The 19226-nt window shown below is 36.9% G+C and overlaps 1 protein-coding gene across 4 annotated transcripts in view; it reads right to left on the bottom strand.

Annotated features, from left to right (window-relative positions):
- Nucleotides 1–1048: 1048 nt before the first annotated feature.
- LOC142338391 (uncharacterized) overlaps nucleotides 1049–19226 on the bottom strand; it is a 102603-nt gene continuing 84425 nt past the window's right edge. For all 4 annotated transcript variants that reach the window (XM_075388139.1, XM_075388143.1, XM_075388140.1 and 1 more), the window contains 2 exons: nucleotides 6147–6403; nucleotides 1049–1419 (listed from right to left, as the gene is read on the bottom strand). In XM_075388139.1, coding sequence (XP_075244254.1) covers nucleotides 1352–1419; nucleotides 6147–6403 — 325 coding nt within the window. In that variant the 3' untranslated portion in view covers nucleotides 1049–1351. The remainder of the gene's footprint in view (nucleotides 1420–6146; nucleotides 6404–19226) is intronic.

Below are 19226 nucleotides of genomic sequence, written 5' to 3'. Positions count from 1 at the left end.
TGCCTACTGAGGGTCCGGAGGCAATAGTTTAACAGCCTTGTGCAGAAATTGTTACTCATTGTATGTGCGTATGTTTCAGTTGTCCTTATGTTACAAGTACGTTATCTCTAAAACGTTCTATTTCTGATGGCGGGTTGTTAAAACAAACGGTGGTAGCAGTTTCAAAGGTCCCCGGTTATTCAATTTGGGTTGTCCAAAGTTGTTAGTTGGTGACCAAATAAGTTTGGACCATGATAACTTGAACTTGTCAAAATGAAGTCGTCAAGACCATAGAATAAATAGGAGCGTTTTCTAATAACGCAACATCAAGAGAAATCTGGCCATTTAGAAGAGCTATGAAGACAGAGCCTGGGCGGGATAGATAATTGTCACATAGTCGTTCTGAGTTGAAGCAATTTTACTTTCTAGAGGTTTTTGCTCAGCTTTAAAGTTGTTCATACTTTAAAGCTGCTGCAACCTGCTGAGCACAGAAAAGTCTATTGGCAACATTTTCTATTGAAGCCTGCAATCTCTGTTGGAAGTCTTCTGGAACCGTCAATTAGCCGTCAAGTTAGTAGGTCTAGTGACGGACAAATTAGAATAACCCCAGGTTATCTAATGATGGAGCTTATTGGGAAAAGTTATTTCTGGGTCACCGCACGTGGGTCAAAAAACGGGAAAATGTACGTTTTGTAGGCGATTTCATGTTTACGCCTCACGTCTGTCCCTCTTGCCCTGGATTGTTTTCATATTCCCCCCCCCCCCCCCCAGCTTAGTGGTCACATAACCTATAGCCCCCCCCCCCCCCCAATCGTGGTAATTATACCATAATGCGGGGCTATAATTTCATTGGGGGTGGGGGCTATAATGGGAAAGACACCATATCTCTTCTCAATGAGACTGTATTCCCCTTGTTAGCTTTTTTGAGACTCACACGATGTCACTTATGTTTTAGAGGGTATTTTAGCATTTTGTTTTAAGGAAACAGTGTACAAACTTTCGAAAAATTATGTAGTTAAGCAATTGAACTATTATAAATCGCCTTTTTAATATTGGAAAAAGCTTTTAATTATAATGCTAAATTGAGTCTGATGAATTAGCTTTTTTTGGTTTAATCTTTGTTACTTAGTTACAGAATTTTCAACTCACGCAGTCAACGTCTTTTTTTTATAAAGCCCGCATTATTGGCAACTTAAATGTAGATTTTGCAAATTCTTTCGCATGCCAGCTAGTTACTTCGATTGAATTTTGTGAAAACTTAGTTGATTTAATAGAAATACTCTGTACCTGTAACCACTCAATGATTTGGCTTCAGACGATGTCTGCTGACCGTAGATTTCTAAGAAACGTTCCTGCAAAGAACCCTCATCCACTACTCAGGTTCGTGCTCTGTTTCGCCTTGATTTGCTTGCGACCATGCTTCGTGCTCATTGTTCATACTTTGCAACGGATGTGTTTCTTACTCTCCAGTTTAACATTGAGTTTGCTTTGGAGCTGTACCAAGTTATGTACTAGCTTTTAATCTTGACCTTAAAATGTTTCCTCCCCCCTTAACAAAGTTAATACTTTTTTTGCTTTGTATATAGCTTGTTTGAGAAAAGAATACGTGTTTTGGTCCTTGTCATTATAATTTCCATAGCCATATAAAAAGAGGAGGGATTTGCCATTAGTAATTGTATCTGTATTATACATAAAGTGTATACCTATGCATATGTAAATGTATAAAAGTAGAAAATGTGGGATCTTTTCCGTTTGTGCACTATAGCTGCTATTATACATAACCGTTTTGGAATATAGATAAAAACAGGTACTAATCTGAGGCTCTGAACTTAACGATTCAACCGATTCAAATTTTTATCAAATTTTTTATCGTTAAAGTAAGTATTTCATTCTGGTTGCGCTGCCTTTTCATTAATAGCCTTCTATAAGTAGGTGTCGTTCATTGACCTTGACGGAGGTTAAGATTAAATTTAAATACCTTAATTTTAGTGCTAAAAGTCAGGTTGAATTTTTAACGACCAAAAACCGATCTTGAAAATCCGCTCAAATCTCACTGCCACTTAGCTTAAGAAAAGACGCCATGTTTATGAAAACAGCTGAAATGCAGCATGAACAAGCCATCAAACACGTTCTCTTACGCTCTGCAATGGGATAATATATGAAACGAAAAAATCGTTGAACAACGAAACCAGAGGGAAAAGCAAGAGCACAGCAATATATCTTCGATTAATTTAGAGCTTGCCAGATATTAACATTTTCTAATAACGTCGGAAGAAATGCTCTTGAAAGGCTTGTTTTAGCTAAATTCTCTAAGCGTGGTACAATTGACGTCATTAAAGTTGATTATGTACCACTATAACCACTAATAAAATTTGAAGTGATAAAATACACCAATCTAGGTGCACGTTTTGTTTGGATTTTAGTAATGAACTGCCGCCACTTGAGGTCAGCTGCTGAAAATTGCGAGTGAGAGAGATTTAGATCACGCAAATAAAAAAGTCAAGTGCGAAGATTCACTCGAAAATTTTGTATAAAAAACACCAACACGCTTAGAATAATAATAGCTTCAATATTCATTCGAGACCTCAAATGAGTTCAAGAATCTAGTGTTCTTCTTAAATAATTTCGTTTTCCAAGAAAAGCGTTTACGATAGTTTTTAGTTGGTTTAAATTTCTTTGGATGTATTTCCAGGATGGCACACAGGAATCATAAATTGTATCATCCGAATTTATGCGATGTACAGCGTTTAGTTTTAGTGTTAGGCGAAATAATGTAACTTCCTGAAAATGGGGGGGGGAATTACGTGAAAAACATGATATTCGTGGCGAATCAACGGAAATGACCTGTGTGGAAACATAATTGGTTCTTGGATATAGTTGCCATATAGATCTGAGAAACCGGGCGGTGAAAAATGACCCCTTACAAAAATTACCGGCCAAAATTGTATAACATAGTCGGCAGATTGTCGCAAAATAGCCGCCGTTGACGCGCTTGATGCACATCAGGATTGAAACGGAAAAAGAAAAAAACAAAGAAGACAAATTGACTAAATTGTTTTCTGTTTTTTTTTTTCAGTGTCAAAGAGTGTTCTATTTGGCATGCAATTTCAGTTAGATTCTAAAACTATATTTAATTCAGCCTCTAAACTAAAAGCTCATAAGCTTAATACCAATGTCGGCTTCCAAACACTCTAATGTACTTTGATAACCTAATTCTCAATGAGTTATTGACCAGGCTTTATCGGTTTATCTCATCTCTTTTCATACCGCTCTTTTCACTTTGACCGTTTTCACTATATTGTGTAATTCAAGGCATGAAAACAATTATTATCCATTCGGTTGAAACATTGAGTGAAGTAAGTCAGAAATCGAACGTGAAAATCGTGATTTATGACAAAAAACGTGATCAAAAGGTAAGGCGAATTAAAAAATATAGCAGGACAAGTCCTGAAATTTAATTTGAGAAAGTGTATTAATTTATGACCTGACAATCATCATTCAGTGCGCCTTAAAATGCAAATGAAAGCTCTTAGTAATGAGACTAAGCAATAAAACAACACAAGAACAACAAACAAGCTAGACTAAAAGAACTCAATTTTTATTTTTCCGAAAAGACAGGATCACTACCAAAAACAACAGCTATGAACTCAAAGTACCAACTATTTTCCTCTGTTTTTTTATCAGCAATCGGTCAATAAACAACGATGGGTCCTCTCATTAATAAAACTAAATGGTAAGACAAAAATAACCAAAAATTGCAAAAAACACTGAAAAATTTTGAAAACACGTAGTCTAAAAGTCACAGAACACAACAGCTACCGAAGAATACATATATACCAATTAGTTGAGACCTCAACAACCACCGTTGAGACCTATCAATAATGATATTAAGTGATAAGACAGCAATAAGTACAACAAATAAAAGCAAAACTAAAAAAAATCGCTAAGATTTTTTAAAAAAACGAACGAGCAAAAAAGTCACAAAAAGCAATAGCTCCGACTGAAATGACGTGCTTTAATTGAAATTTTGTTAGCAAACATTGAGACTTGTCAATATTGAGTCTAAATTTTAAGCCGACAACAATTAGTGTCAAAGTCACAGAAAGCACTGGCTTTGAACAGAAACAATTAAGTCGATAATCTTAACTTTATAAGCAACATCAGAGACGTGTCCCCAATGAGATTAGATAATAAGACATCAAAAAGTACAAAAATTTTCTGCAGAACTCAGAAATGTACTCACATTTTTTTGAGAAAAAGTATTGTCAAATTCACGAATAAAACTAGCTATTATCTCGAACCATTAATTAGGTTCTTTTATGGTTCAATAGCAGCCAATCAGACCTTTCATTGATACTACAACTTAATAAGGCAACAGATAATTTTAAAAAAGGGTCAAAATCTTAAATTCAGTTATTTTTTATGACAACAGTGGCAAGATCAAAAAAAATTTTGGCTGCCCCTTAATGAATTCAAGCAAAGGTAAATAGGTATAATTAGAACAAAAATGTAACTTCTTATTAGCACTGACTCACAGGAAACTCTGAAAACATAATTCAGATTGAAGCAACTGAAAAAAAATCCGTCTCAAAAATTGCCAAATTGTTCCACCAACAATTTCTCACTCCACTTTAAAGGCATTTTGAAAAAAGTCACGCCTCAAATCTACTCGACTTTTATCCCTTTACTATTTCAGTGTTACCAAAATCACCACTCTAAATTGAAATCTCACTGATGTGACAAAACCGAAAAAAAGTGATCAGATCTTAAACACATTGCCGGAATAACTGCGAAAAAATAGACCTGCGTGCCCTATAATAGAGATAAAAAAGATAGATAAAAATTGAAAATCGACGAAGCGCAAAAACTAGATTAAAAAATTCAATGATAAATATATAACACTTGTTAAAATTCATCCCGCAGAACCCTCTTATTAGAGACCTTTACTGCACATATGATTTCCTTTGATTTTAAACAAATTCAAATAAAACTTAAGTTTTAAAATGCAAAAGTTATTTCATTCAGTGAGGTAAGTAGCTTGTGATCAAAACCTTATCACGCAAAAATTTTACTAAAGAGAGTGAGAATTGACATCCGTCGCGCAAACGCCGTTAGTGAGAGGAAAAATTCAATCAAAAAATTTGACTTTTTCAGCTTTGCCGTTTGAACAAATTTAAAACGAAAAAGCGTTAGAAGATGGATCAAATCAACAAAGCACGAAAAGTTCTGACGTACAATTCAAAGAATTTTAACTGAATAAACAAAAAACTAGACCTAGAACGGACTATGAGTGAATTGGGAAAACGAATTAAAAAACATAAAAAAGAACCAAAAAACAAAAAATCAATATCAAAATGCAGCATTTGAACAAAAAAAACACTAGCAAGGAAGAGAATTTTTGTTCAAAGAGTGAACAAGGATTAGATTGGGAAAACCATTAAGAAAAAATTCCGATCCAAAAAATTGAAACAGTAAAAATCAAAGCGAAATAGCCGCATGTGAACAAAAAACCACTAGCAAGAGAGCGAAATTTTGTTCAAACACTCACTTTAAAATTAGAGTGGAAAACCTCACGCCGCAAAACCACTCGCTTTTTCACTCCATTTCCTGTTTCGCGTGACCAAAATCACAACTTAAATTTGACTTCAAAAATCATGAATATGTGTGAACAGATCTTAAAAAAGACAGCGCCCCAATACAAATTAAATTCTTCGAATTGTAAAAATTCTTTCAATTGCAAAAAAACCAAGAGCAGCGCAATATATATTGCTCCGCTCAGCTTAGAGCTTCGCAGCTATAAAAAAGACAGCGCACTAATACAATTCAAGTTCTTTGAATTGTAAAAAAAGAAAAGCACTTAAATAATAGCCGTTTGAGAGGCTGACGGCGGCTATTAATCACTCAAAAGTTGCAGCCAAAAATGTTCGTTGACGCCAAAAACGGTCATTTCTTAAAAATGCAAAATGTCGGTCCTAAAAGGTTTGATCCAATTCAATTTTTTGGCTCGAAAAATAGCTTTTTTCGAGTCTGTGGGTAGTAATAAATAAGCATGCTCCTCTATACAAAGTTTCAGTTTCAAGAAGAGGTCCTGGGGCGAGGCAGGTTGTGGGGGAAACCTTTTCAAAATTTGTAGGGTTAACTAGATCAGAGATATTGAAACACTTCCCCTAAATTGAGGAGTGCTGACAAGGATGCACTTTGCTGTGGCATGTCTGTAGTAGGTGCCATTCCAAATTGATAACCCGGTTGCATTGAAGAACTAACATTGGGCTGACTTGTGCCCCACTGCAGCTGCGCAAACGCCGAGTTAAAGGCATCTGGAACCCTTATTGGCAGGTCGCGATCCGCTCGTAACGGCGGACTCAAATGGGCAACGCCTGGCTGGCTACTACTGGCTGAGCTACTGGGAAATTGTTCGTTCTGTCTGTAAAAAACCTATACACTGCAAAAGTCCACGCGGTGAAATTTTGTTAGAGTTACGTTGAAACTCGCGGTGAATTTTTTCACCGCAAGAAATGCGGTGAAATGCGGTGAAATATTTTTTTCCACTGTATTCACCCGATTAACCGCATTTCTTACAAAAATTCACCCAAAAACCTCAACCCGGGTTCTTCAAAAGGGCCATTTTGTTTCTTCCTGCTATTGACCTGCCTTTGTTCAATGAAAATTTAGTAAAATTGCAATTTTCTATTAGGTTTGTTGAATTGTAGAGCCAAAGTTTTTTTGCTGATTGTGAAATTGATATCTAACATACATTCACATTGCAGAAATTACAGAAATTACAAACAACTGAACAGTGAAAGTGCACAAAACGTAGTTCCAACTAAAAACTTAACTAGAACTAGTTTTTGCTTATCGGATGTTCTGATCAATGCTAGTCTGATCTTTTTTCTGCTGGTCTGATCTATCTTCAACTTTCCGCCCTTCATAACCTAAGTATACGTCTCTAAAACAGATTCTGTGAATTGTAGACTTGAGGACTAGTCAAGTGAAAGGCTTTTAAGAGCACTCAATACCCTCTGGGCGCTACCTGTTTCTCCTGTTTTTAAGGACGAAAGGTCAAATGGGTCGAACAAAAAATTGGTCCAGCGAAAACTCGCATAAAAAGACCGACAGAACTAATATAAATGCTGAAAAATTCGTTTAATTAAAAAATAGTCGCAATAAAGTGGCAAAAATGTTACACCAAAAAATTAAATTGCTCAATAAAATCTGATCAGATGTCGTTAAGTCTGGCATGATCTGATAAGAGACGGCTTCGACCATATCACAATTTTTGGGTTGCACAAAAGTTGTTGGCGTCCCAAACTTCAGCTTGTTGTCTCAAAGATGAGAAAAATCATCTGACTGAAATGATTTGTCGAAAAATATCATATCCGACTTACGTCGGATGAATTCCCTATTTGAGAAATTTTCGGTTTTTAAACGTAAGAAATTGTCGGTATTGTCGGTTTTTTCTAGCCAAAAATGACGAAAGCCCTTACAATTTTTTCGTCGGTATTGTCGTTTTTGTTCGGTATTTAATATAAGAAAGGTTCGGTATTGTCGTTTTTTAACGTAAGAGAGATTCGGTATCGTCGTTTTTTAACGTAAGAGAGATTCGGTATTGTCTTTTTTAAACGTAAGAGAGATTCGGTATCGTCGTTTTTTAACGTAAGAGAGATTCGGTATCGTTGAGAGAAACATTAAGAACTATCATATTTTGAGTTTTCCTACCACGAACAAACATGGAAGAAATTTCGGTCGGCACGTTCTGTTTCAAACGTAACCAACCGTCGACGAACTTACTTGTAAACCACAAGAAAGTATGTCCAATCCCAGTGAGAGTCAATTATTTAACAAATTTTCATCAATATTCAACAAGTATGATACATTCTAAAATTCAAAAATAATCAAGAACTTTATATTTGCATAACTATTTTGGCCAACAAGCCAAAGAAAAATTTTCAGGAGTTTTGCACACTTTTCCAGAATTTTTCTTTGAGACGTACGTTTGAAATTCCTGCGAAAAGAACGCTTTCCTAACGTTTGACTACATTATAAACAGAAATATCAATTTTCCCAATGGAAAAATCCGACAATTTCTTGCGTCCAAAACCGAACATACCGACGATTTCTTATGTTTAAGTACCGAACATATCGAATCTCTTTGACATTCCAAACCGAAAATATCGAATCTCGCTAAACCGAACATACCGAAGCTTTCTTATTTTCTAGACCGAACATACCGACAATTTCTTTCATTTGAAACCGATCGTACCGAACAAACCGAACATGCCAACCATTTCTTACCTAGAAAACCGAATATACCGAACATTTCTTGCGTCGTTTTTGTTCGGTCTTCTCAAGTAGGGTTGCTCTATAACACGAATGGCGAGCGGTTGACTTTGTCAGTAGATGCTTAAGTGAGGCGGAGGATGTGGTTAGGGTGGAGGGGTTGAGCGGAAGGTGAGAGGTCTGATGAGGATCGAGCGTGTTACGGGTGGAACGAGGCAGAGGAGAGTGGATGAGGGTGGTAAATGGGGGTTGCTTAAAGGGGCGAGGGGGTGGTGTTGTGATTGTATATATATATATATATATATATATATATATATATATATATATATATATATATATATATATATATATATATATATATATATATATATATATGTGTGTGTGTGTGTGTGTGTGTGTGTGTGCGAGAGAGAGAGAGAGAGAGAGAGAGAGAGAGAGAGAGAGAGAGACTGGTTAGGCGTGAGGCTCTAAGGGATTCATAATCTACTTAATTCCTTTCGGTTTTTACCCTTATCTCATTTTTGCGGACGAAAAATCAATTGGTCAGACAAAAACTATCTGACGAAAAGTCGGTGGCAACAAAAATGGCTTTAAAGACGACCAGAAGGACACATATAAATGAATTGAATTGAATTGAATTTGAATTTCTCCTGTTAATTTATAAAGCACGCAGAAGTTGTGGACACAGCAGAATCCACTATGAAAAATCCATAAATCCAAAATTTCATCAGGAGTGGACGCTTGCAAATACTAACGTATCTTAGTTAAGCGCCCAGATTTTATTTAAAAACAAGTTTTTTTAACGTATCGTTTTGAATGATCAAGCTATATTGAAGTGCATTGACTAGTTTTTTAACTTTTATACAGGACATGGTCTCTTGTTCAAGCTGAGGTAGTATTTTTTGTTTCAGTAGAAAATTTATCAAAATTCTACCGCGATAACCCAGAGATGTCCGAGTTGAAACTCTTTTTGACGTTTTTGTTTGTATAATGCGAGTGGTTTTCGAGCGAGTATTGTACGAAAAATTTTGATTTGCGGTCAAAATCTCATTCATCATTTTGTTTGAATGTAACCCAAAGTATGATTTAAGGCTGAATGAAAGCAGATGTTTTATGTACAATTCACAAATTGTCAAAATTTTGAACTCGAATAAAGTATCAAAGATGGAGTCACTTGGTTTCTTTCTAAAGACAATTCTCAAAATTTTCTTTTGTAACCGTTCAATTTTTTGAAGCTTATTCAACGTTGTCCCACCATAAATAAGAAGTCCATACTCAAAAATTGGTACCACTGTAGTTTTGTAGAACATCAAAACGGTGTTGCGACTGCAAGTTCTCCTTAGCCTTGCAATTATTCCGATCCACTTCTTTAATTTTAAACAAATGGATTCCACATGTTTTTCGAAAGTTAAATTCGCGTCTAAAATTACTCCTAGATATTTGTAGGTATTGCACTTCTGAACTGGGCAGTTTTGAATGTTTGTGTTTGCTTTAGTTTCAAAAAAATTCATTACAAAAGTTTTTGACTCGTTTAAATCCAATTTATTTTGATGTAGCCAATGTGAAACTGAATGAATTTCAGTGATTAATTCTTCATAGGTTGGTCTGTTTTTGAAAAGGAGGCTGGTATCATCGGCAAAAAAATACGGAGTGGATAATTTACAAGCGTCCACAAAGTCATTAAAGTACAGTATAAATAATACAGGACCCAGAACAGAACCTTGAGGAACTCCATTTTTTACTATTAGTTCTTTCGATATTCTATTTTTCCATATAACACACTGTGTTCTTGATTTGAGATATGAAGAAAACCAGCTTAAAACCTGACCCCTAATTCCAAAGTTTTCTAATTTTTTCAACAGCAGCGAGTGATTAACAGTGTCGAATGCCTTTTTCAAATCTAGGAAGACCGTGGTGCTATTGTTCCCTTTTTCTTTTTCCAACCTTATGTTTTCCACTACATTTACGAGTGCATCAACTGTTGATCTCCGATTACGGAAACCAAACTGATTTTCACCAAGAATTTTGAATTTCTCTATGTAGTTGAGAATTTTTATTTTCATAATTTTTTCAAATACTTTTCCAAAAGACGGCAAAATCGAAATTGGTCGATAGTTATTGGCATCAGTTTTTGATCCCGTTTTGAAATGCGGTTGGATAGTTGCTCGTTTTAGGCTATTTGGGAAAACTCCGCTCAAAAAAGATTCGTTGTTGTAATCAACTAAAAATGGGGCTAAAGTTCTATCAAATCTCTTAATGAAGGTGTTAGTGATCAGATCCACACCATGCGCAAAAGAATTTTGTAGGCTGGCTATTTGTGAAAGCACTTCTACTAAATTTGTTTCATGTAGCATCATAGATTGTTCTTCAGCATAATTAGATGAAGGAAAGCTTATTTGAGGTAATTTGCTTACTATTTCATCTGCAACATTTACAAAATGTTCATTGAAATAATCAGCTATGCTACTGGGGTCATCAGTTCCAATATTATTGAAAACAAGGTTATAACTCACATCACTTCTTTTGTTCCTGCCTATCAATTTGTTTATGATTTTGTACATTTTTTTTGAGTCCCTACCACAATTTTGAATTTTGTTTTGTATAAAAAGTTTTTTTGTGTCGTTCATGATTTGAGTGCTCTTGCTTTTCAGTTGAAGATATCTATTTTTATCGATGTTGTTTTGTGTTCTCAACCATTTTTTTCTTGCATTGTTTCTCTTCGCAAAAAGATTTTTTATTCGATTTGTGACCCATTGATTCATATTTTTCTTTTGTTTTATTTCAACCAAAGGCTGGTGTTTGTCGACTACAAAATGTAAACAGTTACAAAATGCGTTGAAAGATTGATCCGTATTGTTGTTCTGAAATATGATTAAATTGTTTTCCAGTTCCTTTTTGTATTTTTCAAACAGTTTTTGTTGTTGAAGGCAGACATACTGCGACGTTTAGATGCTTTTATCTTGGGTTTAATCATACTTTTTGTTAAACTGAAAAATACTGGATAATGATCTGTGATGTCGTAACTGATAGAATTTACTATGCATAGATTTTTGTTGATATTTGTCAGAAATAAATCGAGGGATGATTTTGTTGTCGACGTTTCTCTAGTTATACCCGAATCCATTAGGTTTATACCGTTACTAGAGATAACATCTTCAAATCGCTTTTTTATTGGAGTCAGAGATAGCTGATCTATATTGAAGTCTCCACATATAATAAGATTTTGGTTCGCATCCACCATAGTCTCAAGATAGCTGTCAAATTCAGTCAAGAACTGATTTTTATTGAACCCAGGGGGAACATAGTATGTAATCAAAGTATAGTTTTCGTTATTTGTTCTAATTTTTATACCTAGGCTCTCATCATAGTTCGTTGGAAAGCTATCTAACAGAAGAATATCCTCCCTGCAAAACATGGCTACTCCTCCACCAATTCCCACCCTGTTTTTAGCAATTATTTTCTGATAACCTGATATATTGAAGTGTTCTTCATGGGAACCCTCTTGTATCCAAGTTTCAACAAGGCAAATCACAGTTGGTAGGGACTCAAATGTTTGCAAAAAAACCTGAAGTTCCTCAAGGTGTTTGTTTAGAGACCGGATATTAACAAGCAAGACTGTGAATGTTAGTTTTTTGATGCATAACTTTTGTTTTGCTGAAATGAAACACCGTACATATTTTGTTTTTTGTTCATTGGTATATCATTTCCATTGTTTGTTGCGTCCATATCAGGCGAAAAAGCATAGGTTCTTTTGTTATTCATGAATGGAGTACCATTTTGTACAGTTTGCAAACTCTTTTGTTGTCTCCTTTGATAATCCGGTAGCTCGCTGATGTCATCAACTGGTTGATATCTTTCACCATCAAAAGCCCATAAGTGTGATTTCTTAATCTTATAGTGAATGTCCAGTTCTCGAGCTTTTTTTTCAATGATAACATCCTTTTTCGCCAGTCGTTCATGAATGAAAATAGGATTCCCCATCGAATTTCTCAGACCTCTTAACCATGAAGCACGTTTCAGAATTATGTCCCTTTGTTGCAAATACAAAAATTGAACAATAATAGGCGCAATGTTTCCATTTTTTAGTGGGTGGGCAATCGAGATTTCGTCGGGATTCAAACTAACCTGTAAGTTGTTGTTTACTATTTGTAAAATTGGTGCGAGTACATTACCATCAGCTGGGATGTCGATGTTATTAAAAATAAGAAACGGTCTGTTTTGATATCTTTCTACTGCTGTTAATCGTTTTTCTAACTGATAAATGTTGTTTTCTGAAGTAATTTGGTTATTCTCAAGTTTTTCGAGACGATCCGTAAGATTTTGTATGACTAGGTTTTGCTTTGTTACAGTATTTGTAAGTTTTTCAATAATTTGTTTCAGTTCGGAAATATTTCCTGTAGTAAAGTTCTCTTGGTTGGTCATTTTGATAATAAAGCAACGTGAATTTCAAAGATTTTGAATGGCATAAAAAGAGCAAGAAAGAGCAAGAATTTAGTGTGTGAGGTTGCAACTACGGATAGACTGTCTTAATGTTGGAAATGCTGGAATCTTCATTTGAGAGCAACTAAAATTACGAAAGCAAATTTTAATTGAGGTATATCTAGTCAAACATTAGTTAATTGAAATTGAGTTTGCCAAATTTGAACTTCTAACCCCGTTTAGTTGAAACAATGAGTGACATCAGTTACGTCTTCGTAAAAAGAATGCACAGTCAAAAATGCAGAACGAAAAGCAGAGCCGTCACTAAAGATTTTTTTCAAAACGTAAGGTTAGAAACTCTAGGAGACTTCTCACATTCTTGATATCTAATATCGACCGAGTATAACAACAGCAACAAAAAATGAAAGCAAATTCGGAAGATTTATCAAGACTGGGAGCTTTGAAGGAATAAGATTACGCCGAAAAATGTTTTTTTTCCACCTGTTTTAAACTTCCATAGCAACATTTATCTTTCTGCCATTTTAATATGAATTAAAGCTCAAAACATTTAGCATTGTAGAAAATATCATTATGTTCGCCTTCCATTGACATTGCCCAAACCCTGTTTCTTTAGCAACCTTGGTCAACTGAATTTTGTGCGCGCGCCCTTTGCTTCTAGTTTTTGGGCCCAGGAACCAGGCGGTTTCATCTTGAAAATGACCGAAGCTACAATATAGTTCATCCCCAACAAAAAGATAGCCACCACTTGACTCAATCCTGGGCCTCTAATTTCCGGGCTCTCTCATTTTTGTGAGTAATGGTAGAGGAGATTTTGTTTGTTGGGTCGATCTGAATCTTCAATTATTTTGTAGCTAATCCCTGTTTCAGTGTTATCTTCTTCCCCTAAATCTTGGAACTTCTTGCCGTATCTTTGAGCTGTTGATTGAAGCTCTTCTCTGCTGGTTGAACTCGAATTGTTTGTTGCTGTTTGCCTTGCTTGTTCCTTTTAAGTGAGGTCAACTCGCACACCTTTCGCTCTGACTCAATGGCGTTCCGCTGTTGATTCGATTGATTTTCTTTGGGGGGTGCCATCGGCAATCTCTTCATCAGATTGGACAGCAGTTTTATTTTCAATGTCCGGGTTGGTGGAACAAATGAAATGGCTACTCTCCTATCAAAGTCAAGGAAAACGTTACACCGCCCAGTACTTTTCAGCGGTTTCAAATCTGTCCGGATATTGGGTATTTGCAGTTAACTTTTGTGAACTGTATTATCCGCTATACTGTAGATTACCGTTGCATTACTTGTTGTTCAATTACTACTGACAACTAGTTGCTCAGCTTTGCTGTATAACAAACTTGTTTCTCTCAGAATAACAAGATAATTCAAATTGAAACAATCAAATTTTTTTGTTGAGTTTTTGTTAATAACTCAACTTATAATTCGAAACTGCAAAATCCCCTGTGTCCAGTTCTAGATAACTGTCCTAGCTACTGGTTAGGGCAAATAGTTTCCGTCTCCCATTTCTTAATTTCTTCGGAGACATTTTCCTGATAATCAAAAGTAACAGAGGTAGCCAAATCAGCACTTTGTGCCTCTAACTGCACTAAACTGCTCAATAACGCAATCAGTGAACTACGCTAGGCTTCGTTAAAGCCAGTAAGAGAAACTGACTTTATGCTTTGCACAAAGTTTCTCTTACTCAGGAACTTCATTCCTTAGTAAGGAAGTTTTGAGAATATCAAACTTAATTCTATTTTCACAAGTCAAAGTAAAGTTAAAACAGTACAATCAATAATATGATAGACAGAAACAAGATACGATAACAAGTAATTTACCGCTCAAGAAAGTGTGCTTCAATACTCACTGTATGTCAGTTTAATAAGTCAAAATTAACGAGTTTCAACTGATTTTTGGTAGTTTTTCAAGCTCTATTTACACTGCCGTACATGTCAAAATGGCATCGCTGATTGGTTGTAGATCACTATGTCGTAAGATTCTCTGAATACACTGAGTTTGGGGTTCGAGATACTTTATAAGGCGCCCCGCACTCTCTGAATTGGTATGAAAATCGTAGTATTCATCGAATCTGGCTTATTAAGGCGGGTATCTCTTGCTCCATCTGAGCTAAATTCGTGTGGTTGTGAACACTTGAATACGTGGCAAAAATAGCGTAATTCGAGTTTGAGTTTCAGTTTAACTTCATCTATGACGATTGTGTACTAATAATACTTGGAAAATATAAATGTTGAACGAATTGAACAAATCCGTATGGCTTCGATAGAATGTAGCATTAAATTTCGCTCTCCATGCTTTTCTAGCTTTAATGCTTGAAATGTCCTTGAAGCGCTATTCAATTTGGTTATTGAGTTATTAAGCTCAGCCGCCACACCGCCGGCCCTGTTTTCCATCGCGAAAACCTCTTTTCCAGATAGTACTGGGGCGAGCTTCACTACTGGTCTGTTGTACACTCCGCCGTTCTTTCGAACTATTGCTGATCGAATCACACCATCCTACCCATCGATGGTCTCCGTAACTTGAGCTAGATTGTAATATTCACGCTTATCGCTGTCTTCGATCAACCAAACGAGATCGCCTTCTTTAGGGATATCGTTCGAAGTTGATTGCCATTGTTGTCGATTATTCAGAGTTGGCAGATATTCTTTCCAAAATCTTTCCATATGAGATTTGCATAGGCTTGAGTGTGTCGAAAGAACTTTCGTTGGTCAACAAATTTTTCTGCGCATGGTAGATAGGGTAAGCAAAACTTCCTGTTGCCAAGCAAGAAGTGATTGGGGGTCAATGTTTCTAAGTCATTAACATCTGAACTGACTGGAGTCACCGGTCTTGCATTCAAAGTCTGCTCAACAATACACATCATTGTTGAAAGAACGTCCTTGGTGACTGATCTGTTCCCCAACACTGCATGCATTGCTTTCTTGCAATTTCTCACCAACCATTCCCAAACTCCTCCAAAGGGGTGCTGCGGGTGGGTTGAAATACCATCTGATTCCTCGTTGAATTAGATGTTCTTCGATCCCTTCTTTGTTCCACGCCGCAACATGCTCTGCAAACTCTCGTTCAGCTCCGACAAAGTTTGTCCCGTTGATGATCGTGTTCAATTTGTCTCTTCGAGCAATAATTCTTATTATTGCGTTGAGACAATTATCTGTGTTCAACTTGGGTACCACTTCTATATGCACCGCTCTCATAGTTAGACAAGTAAAGAGACAACACCATCGCTTTTTGTTTCAGAGCCCAATCTTCGCAATGAAAGGGACAAAGTAGTCAACTTCCACGTTTGTGAAGCTTCTAAGCGCTCTTCGGGTAGATCTGCCATTACTGGTGCTATCGTTTGTGCTCTGCTTTTTCTGCAGGTAACACACTTGTTCTTGATTGATCTTCAAGCGTTCCGTAGGCCTAGGATCCACATCTTCTGCTGAACGAAGTTTCTTACATGCTCAGTGCCTTCGTGCTGATTGTCCTTGTGCTCATTTCGCAAGAATAATTCAACCGCATGATGTTTCCAATGTAGCAAAATTGGATGATTTGCATTGAAGTCCAATTGACATCTGCCTATTCTGCCTTTGGCTCGAATAACCCTTTCATCATCTAAGAAAGGTGAGAATTGTAGGATTTTGCTGCATTTTGGAATTTTCTTTTCATCTCTGAGAGATTTCATCTCTTCACCAAACTGTTCTTGCTGTAGTAACTTGAAGATGATTGACTTTGCTTTTCTCTTTCTTCAATGCTGACTACAAGTGTTGCTGGTTTGTGTTTGTTCAATGCTCACTGTGCGTATGCCACTGTGTTCACTAGTCAAAGTTACTGAATCGTTCCCACTGAATAACAGCTTTCTTCTCTTCAGCCTGTATCATGGAGACTGACAAGGGTATATTCTCTTCATCTGATGCAAAGATTAGGTTCACTCGCTCTGGCCATTCACTTTCTAGTCGTTTCAATCAAGCCTGCCCAGTGAGCCCCTCACTTCTCTTAAGTTCCTCAATTGCTCTGGTGCCAATGTCCGCTGGGTTGTTGATACCGCTTACATGTTTCCACTGTGAAACATCAGTTGTATCCAATATCTCAGCCACTCGATTGGCCACAAACACTTGCTGTTTACGATGGGAACAGTGTATCCACTGCAATACTGTAGTTGAATCTGACCAAAAACTGCAATTATTTACATTTCATGTTCCTTGACTATCTGTTCTTTCAACCTCACTGCCATGACTGCCGCTTGTAGTTCCAGTAGGGTTATTGAAAGATGCATCATCGGTGCCACTGTGCATTTTCCATTGACAAATGCTAAGTCAGCTGAGTATTTATTTGGTTGTGAACGTAGATAGGCCACTGCACACATCGTGTCATCAGATGCGTCAGCAAACACATGAAGTTCGGTTTCATCCCTCTCTCTGTTGAATTAACTTCTATTGATGCTTGTTTCAGCTACAATTGGAAGTTGTTCTTTGCATTTCAGGAATTCTGCTTCGTCAGCAGACTCCTTTTCGTTGTCCCAATGTTGTCCATTCTTAGTCCAGATGCCATTCAGAAGTCGTCTCATGTGAACACTGAACGGAGCAAACAATCCGATGGGGTCGAATTCTGAAGATAGAAATCGTCGATGTAGAAGTTGATTTGCATTGCCTTTGCTGCAATCGAATACTCTTCTTCGTTGTTCACTCCCACTCGCTTGAGAGCATAGTTTGCACAAGTTGGAGAATTTTTAGCTCAAATACATGACGCGAGTATTCGTATATCTGAACAAGTTCATTTGCTCTTGGACGCCATAAGAACCTCAAGCAACTTCTATCCTGTTCGGTAATTAGCACTTGTAGAAACATCGATTCGATGTCAGCTGTCAGGGCTCTTGGTTCTTCACGGAATCTGAATATTGTTCCAATTAACCCATGTAGCAGATCAAGTCCTGCCAGTAGCTTATCCTTTATACTTCTTTGTACTTTGAGGCAGCATTGCAAACACGTCTTACTTTGCCAGGCTTGTTTGGGTTTAGCACTGGATGGTGTGGCAAATACCATTCTTTCACTTCGGACTCGTCCAATATCTTTATGAATCTTTTTTCTACATCTGTATCTATTGACTGTTGATAAAAACTATTCAAGTTTGGGTCTCTTTGGAATCTCCACTCGAGTGAGTAAAGCTGACCCAAGGGTGAGCTGTAGTTGTTGTTCGATAGGTTTGACTCTGGTCAACTCCACAGCATTCCCACTTCCTACCGCTCGCCTGTGAATTGCGTCGTACTCTCCAGCATCTTCTGTGCCTGCAATTCCTTCTTTGACTGACTGACGACGTTGACTTGGAAGCATAAGTTTCTATGTCCCACCAGGTTTGGATACTCTCAGCTTTCACATCTTCAGTGAAGGCGAAATGACAAACATTTTGTCTTCTCTTGCCCGTCATGGGTCCACTAACTACCCATCCTAGCTCTGCTAAAACAACGAAAGGTTCACTTTGTGTTCCTATAGTGTAATTCAATGGACGTTGTAGCTCATAAGCATCTTGACCAAGGATGATGCCAACTTCCATTAAGTTAAAGCTTTTGTTGGGTAGAACACTCAAGTGATTGAAGTTTTGCTTCAGGTTGTTGTAGTCGTAGTTTGTGTTTCCCAAGGAGATTGACGGGTGTGCAAACACTTAGATTGAATGCACCTTTGAATGTAGTCCCTTTATTTTGAGAGGAACCTTCTCGGTCTTCAGATCCTTCGTTCCGTGTATGCCAGCTATGTTGTGCGTCACATCGGTGCCTTGGGTTTGTAACTTCTCTTGCACGCTTTGATCGATGAATGAAACCGTTGATCCACTATCGAGGAAAACATATGTGTTCAGCCTGTTGCCACCGCTCTGTATTGAGACAGGAACTATCTGAAGACAGCTGGTAACTTCGTTACTCTGGTTGATTGTAGCTGCGCTTACAATGACTGCGTGATTGCCTTCGTCGATTTTGTTTTCTGAGTGTAGCAATCGGTTATGCTTCGATATTCATCCATTGAATCCCCTATGTCCAGTTCGAGACAAGTGTCCTAGCTACTGGTTAAGGCAAATAATTTCTGTCTCCGATTTCTTAATTTTTTCGGAGAGTTTTTCCCGATAATAAAAAAAGGTAGCATATCAACACTTTATGTTTCAAAGCGCACTAAACTGCTCAATAACGCAATCAGTCAACTATGCTAGGCTTCGTTAAAGCCAGTAAGAGGAACTGACTTTATGCTTTGCACAAAGTTTCTCTTACTCAGGAACTTCGTTCCTCAGAAAGAAAGTTTTGAGAATATCAAAGGTAATTCTCTTTTCACAAGTCAAAGTAAAGCTAAAACAGCACAATCAATAATATGATCTAAAGAAACTAGTCAAGATAACAAGTAATTTACCGTTCAAGAAAGTGTGCTTCAATACGCACTGTATGTCAGTTTAATAAGACAAAATTAACGAGTTTCAACTGATTTTTGATAGTTTTTCAAGCTCTATTTATACAGCCGTACATGCGAAAATTGCATTGCTGATTGGTAGTAGATCAGTATGTCGTAAGATTTTCT

This window comes from Convolutriloba macropyga, chromosome 4 (genome assembly GCF_964194025.1).
Source record: "Convolutriloba macropyga chromosome 4, txConMacr16.3, whole genome shotgun sequence".
Classification (NCBI taxonomy): Eukaryota; Metazoa; Xenacoelomorpha; order Acoela; family Convolutidae; genus Convolutriloba; species Convolutriloba macropyga.
Note: the sequence above shows the minus strand (reverse complement) of the source record. Positions and strands in the feature narration are given on the sequence as shown.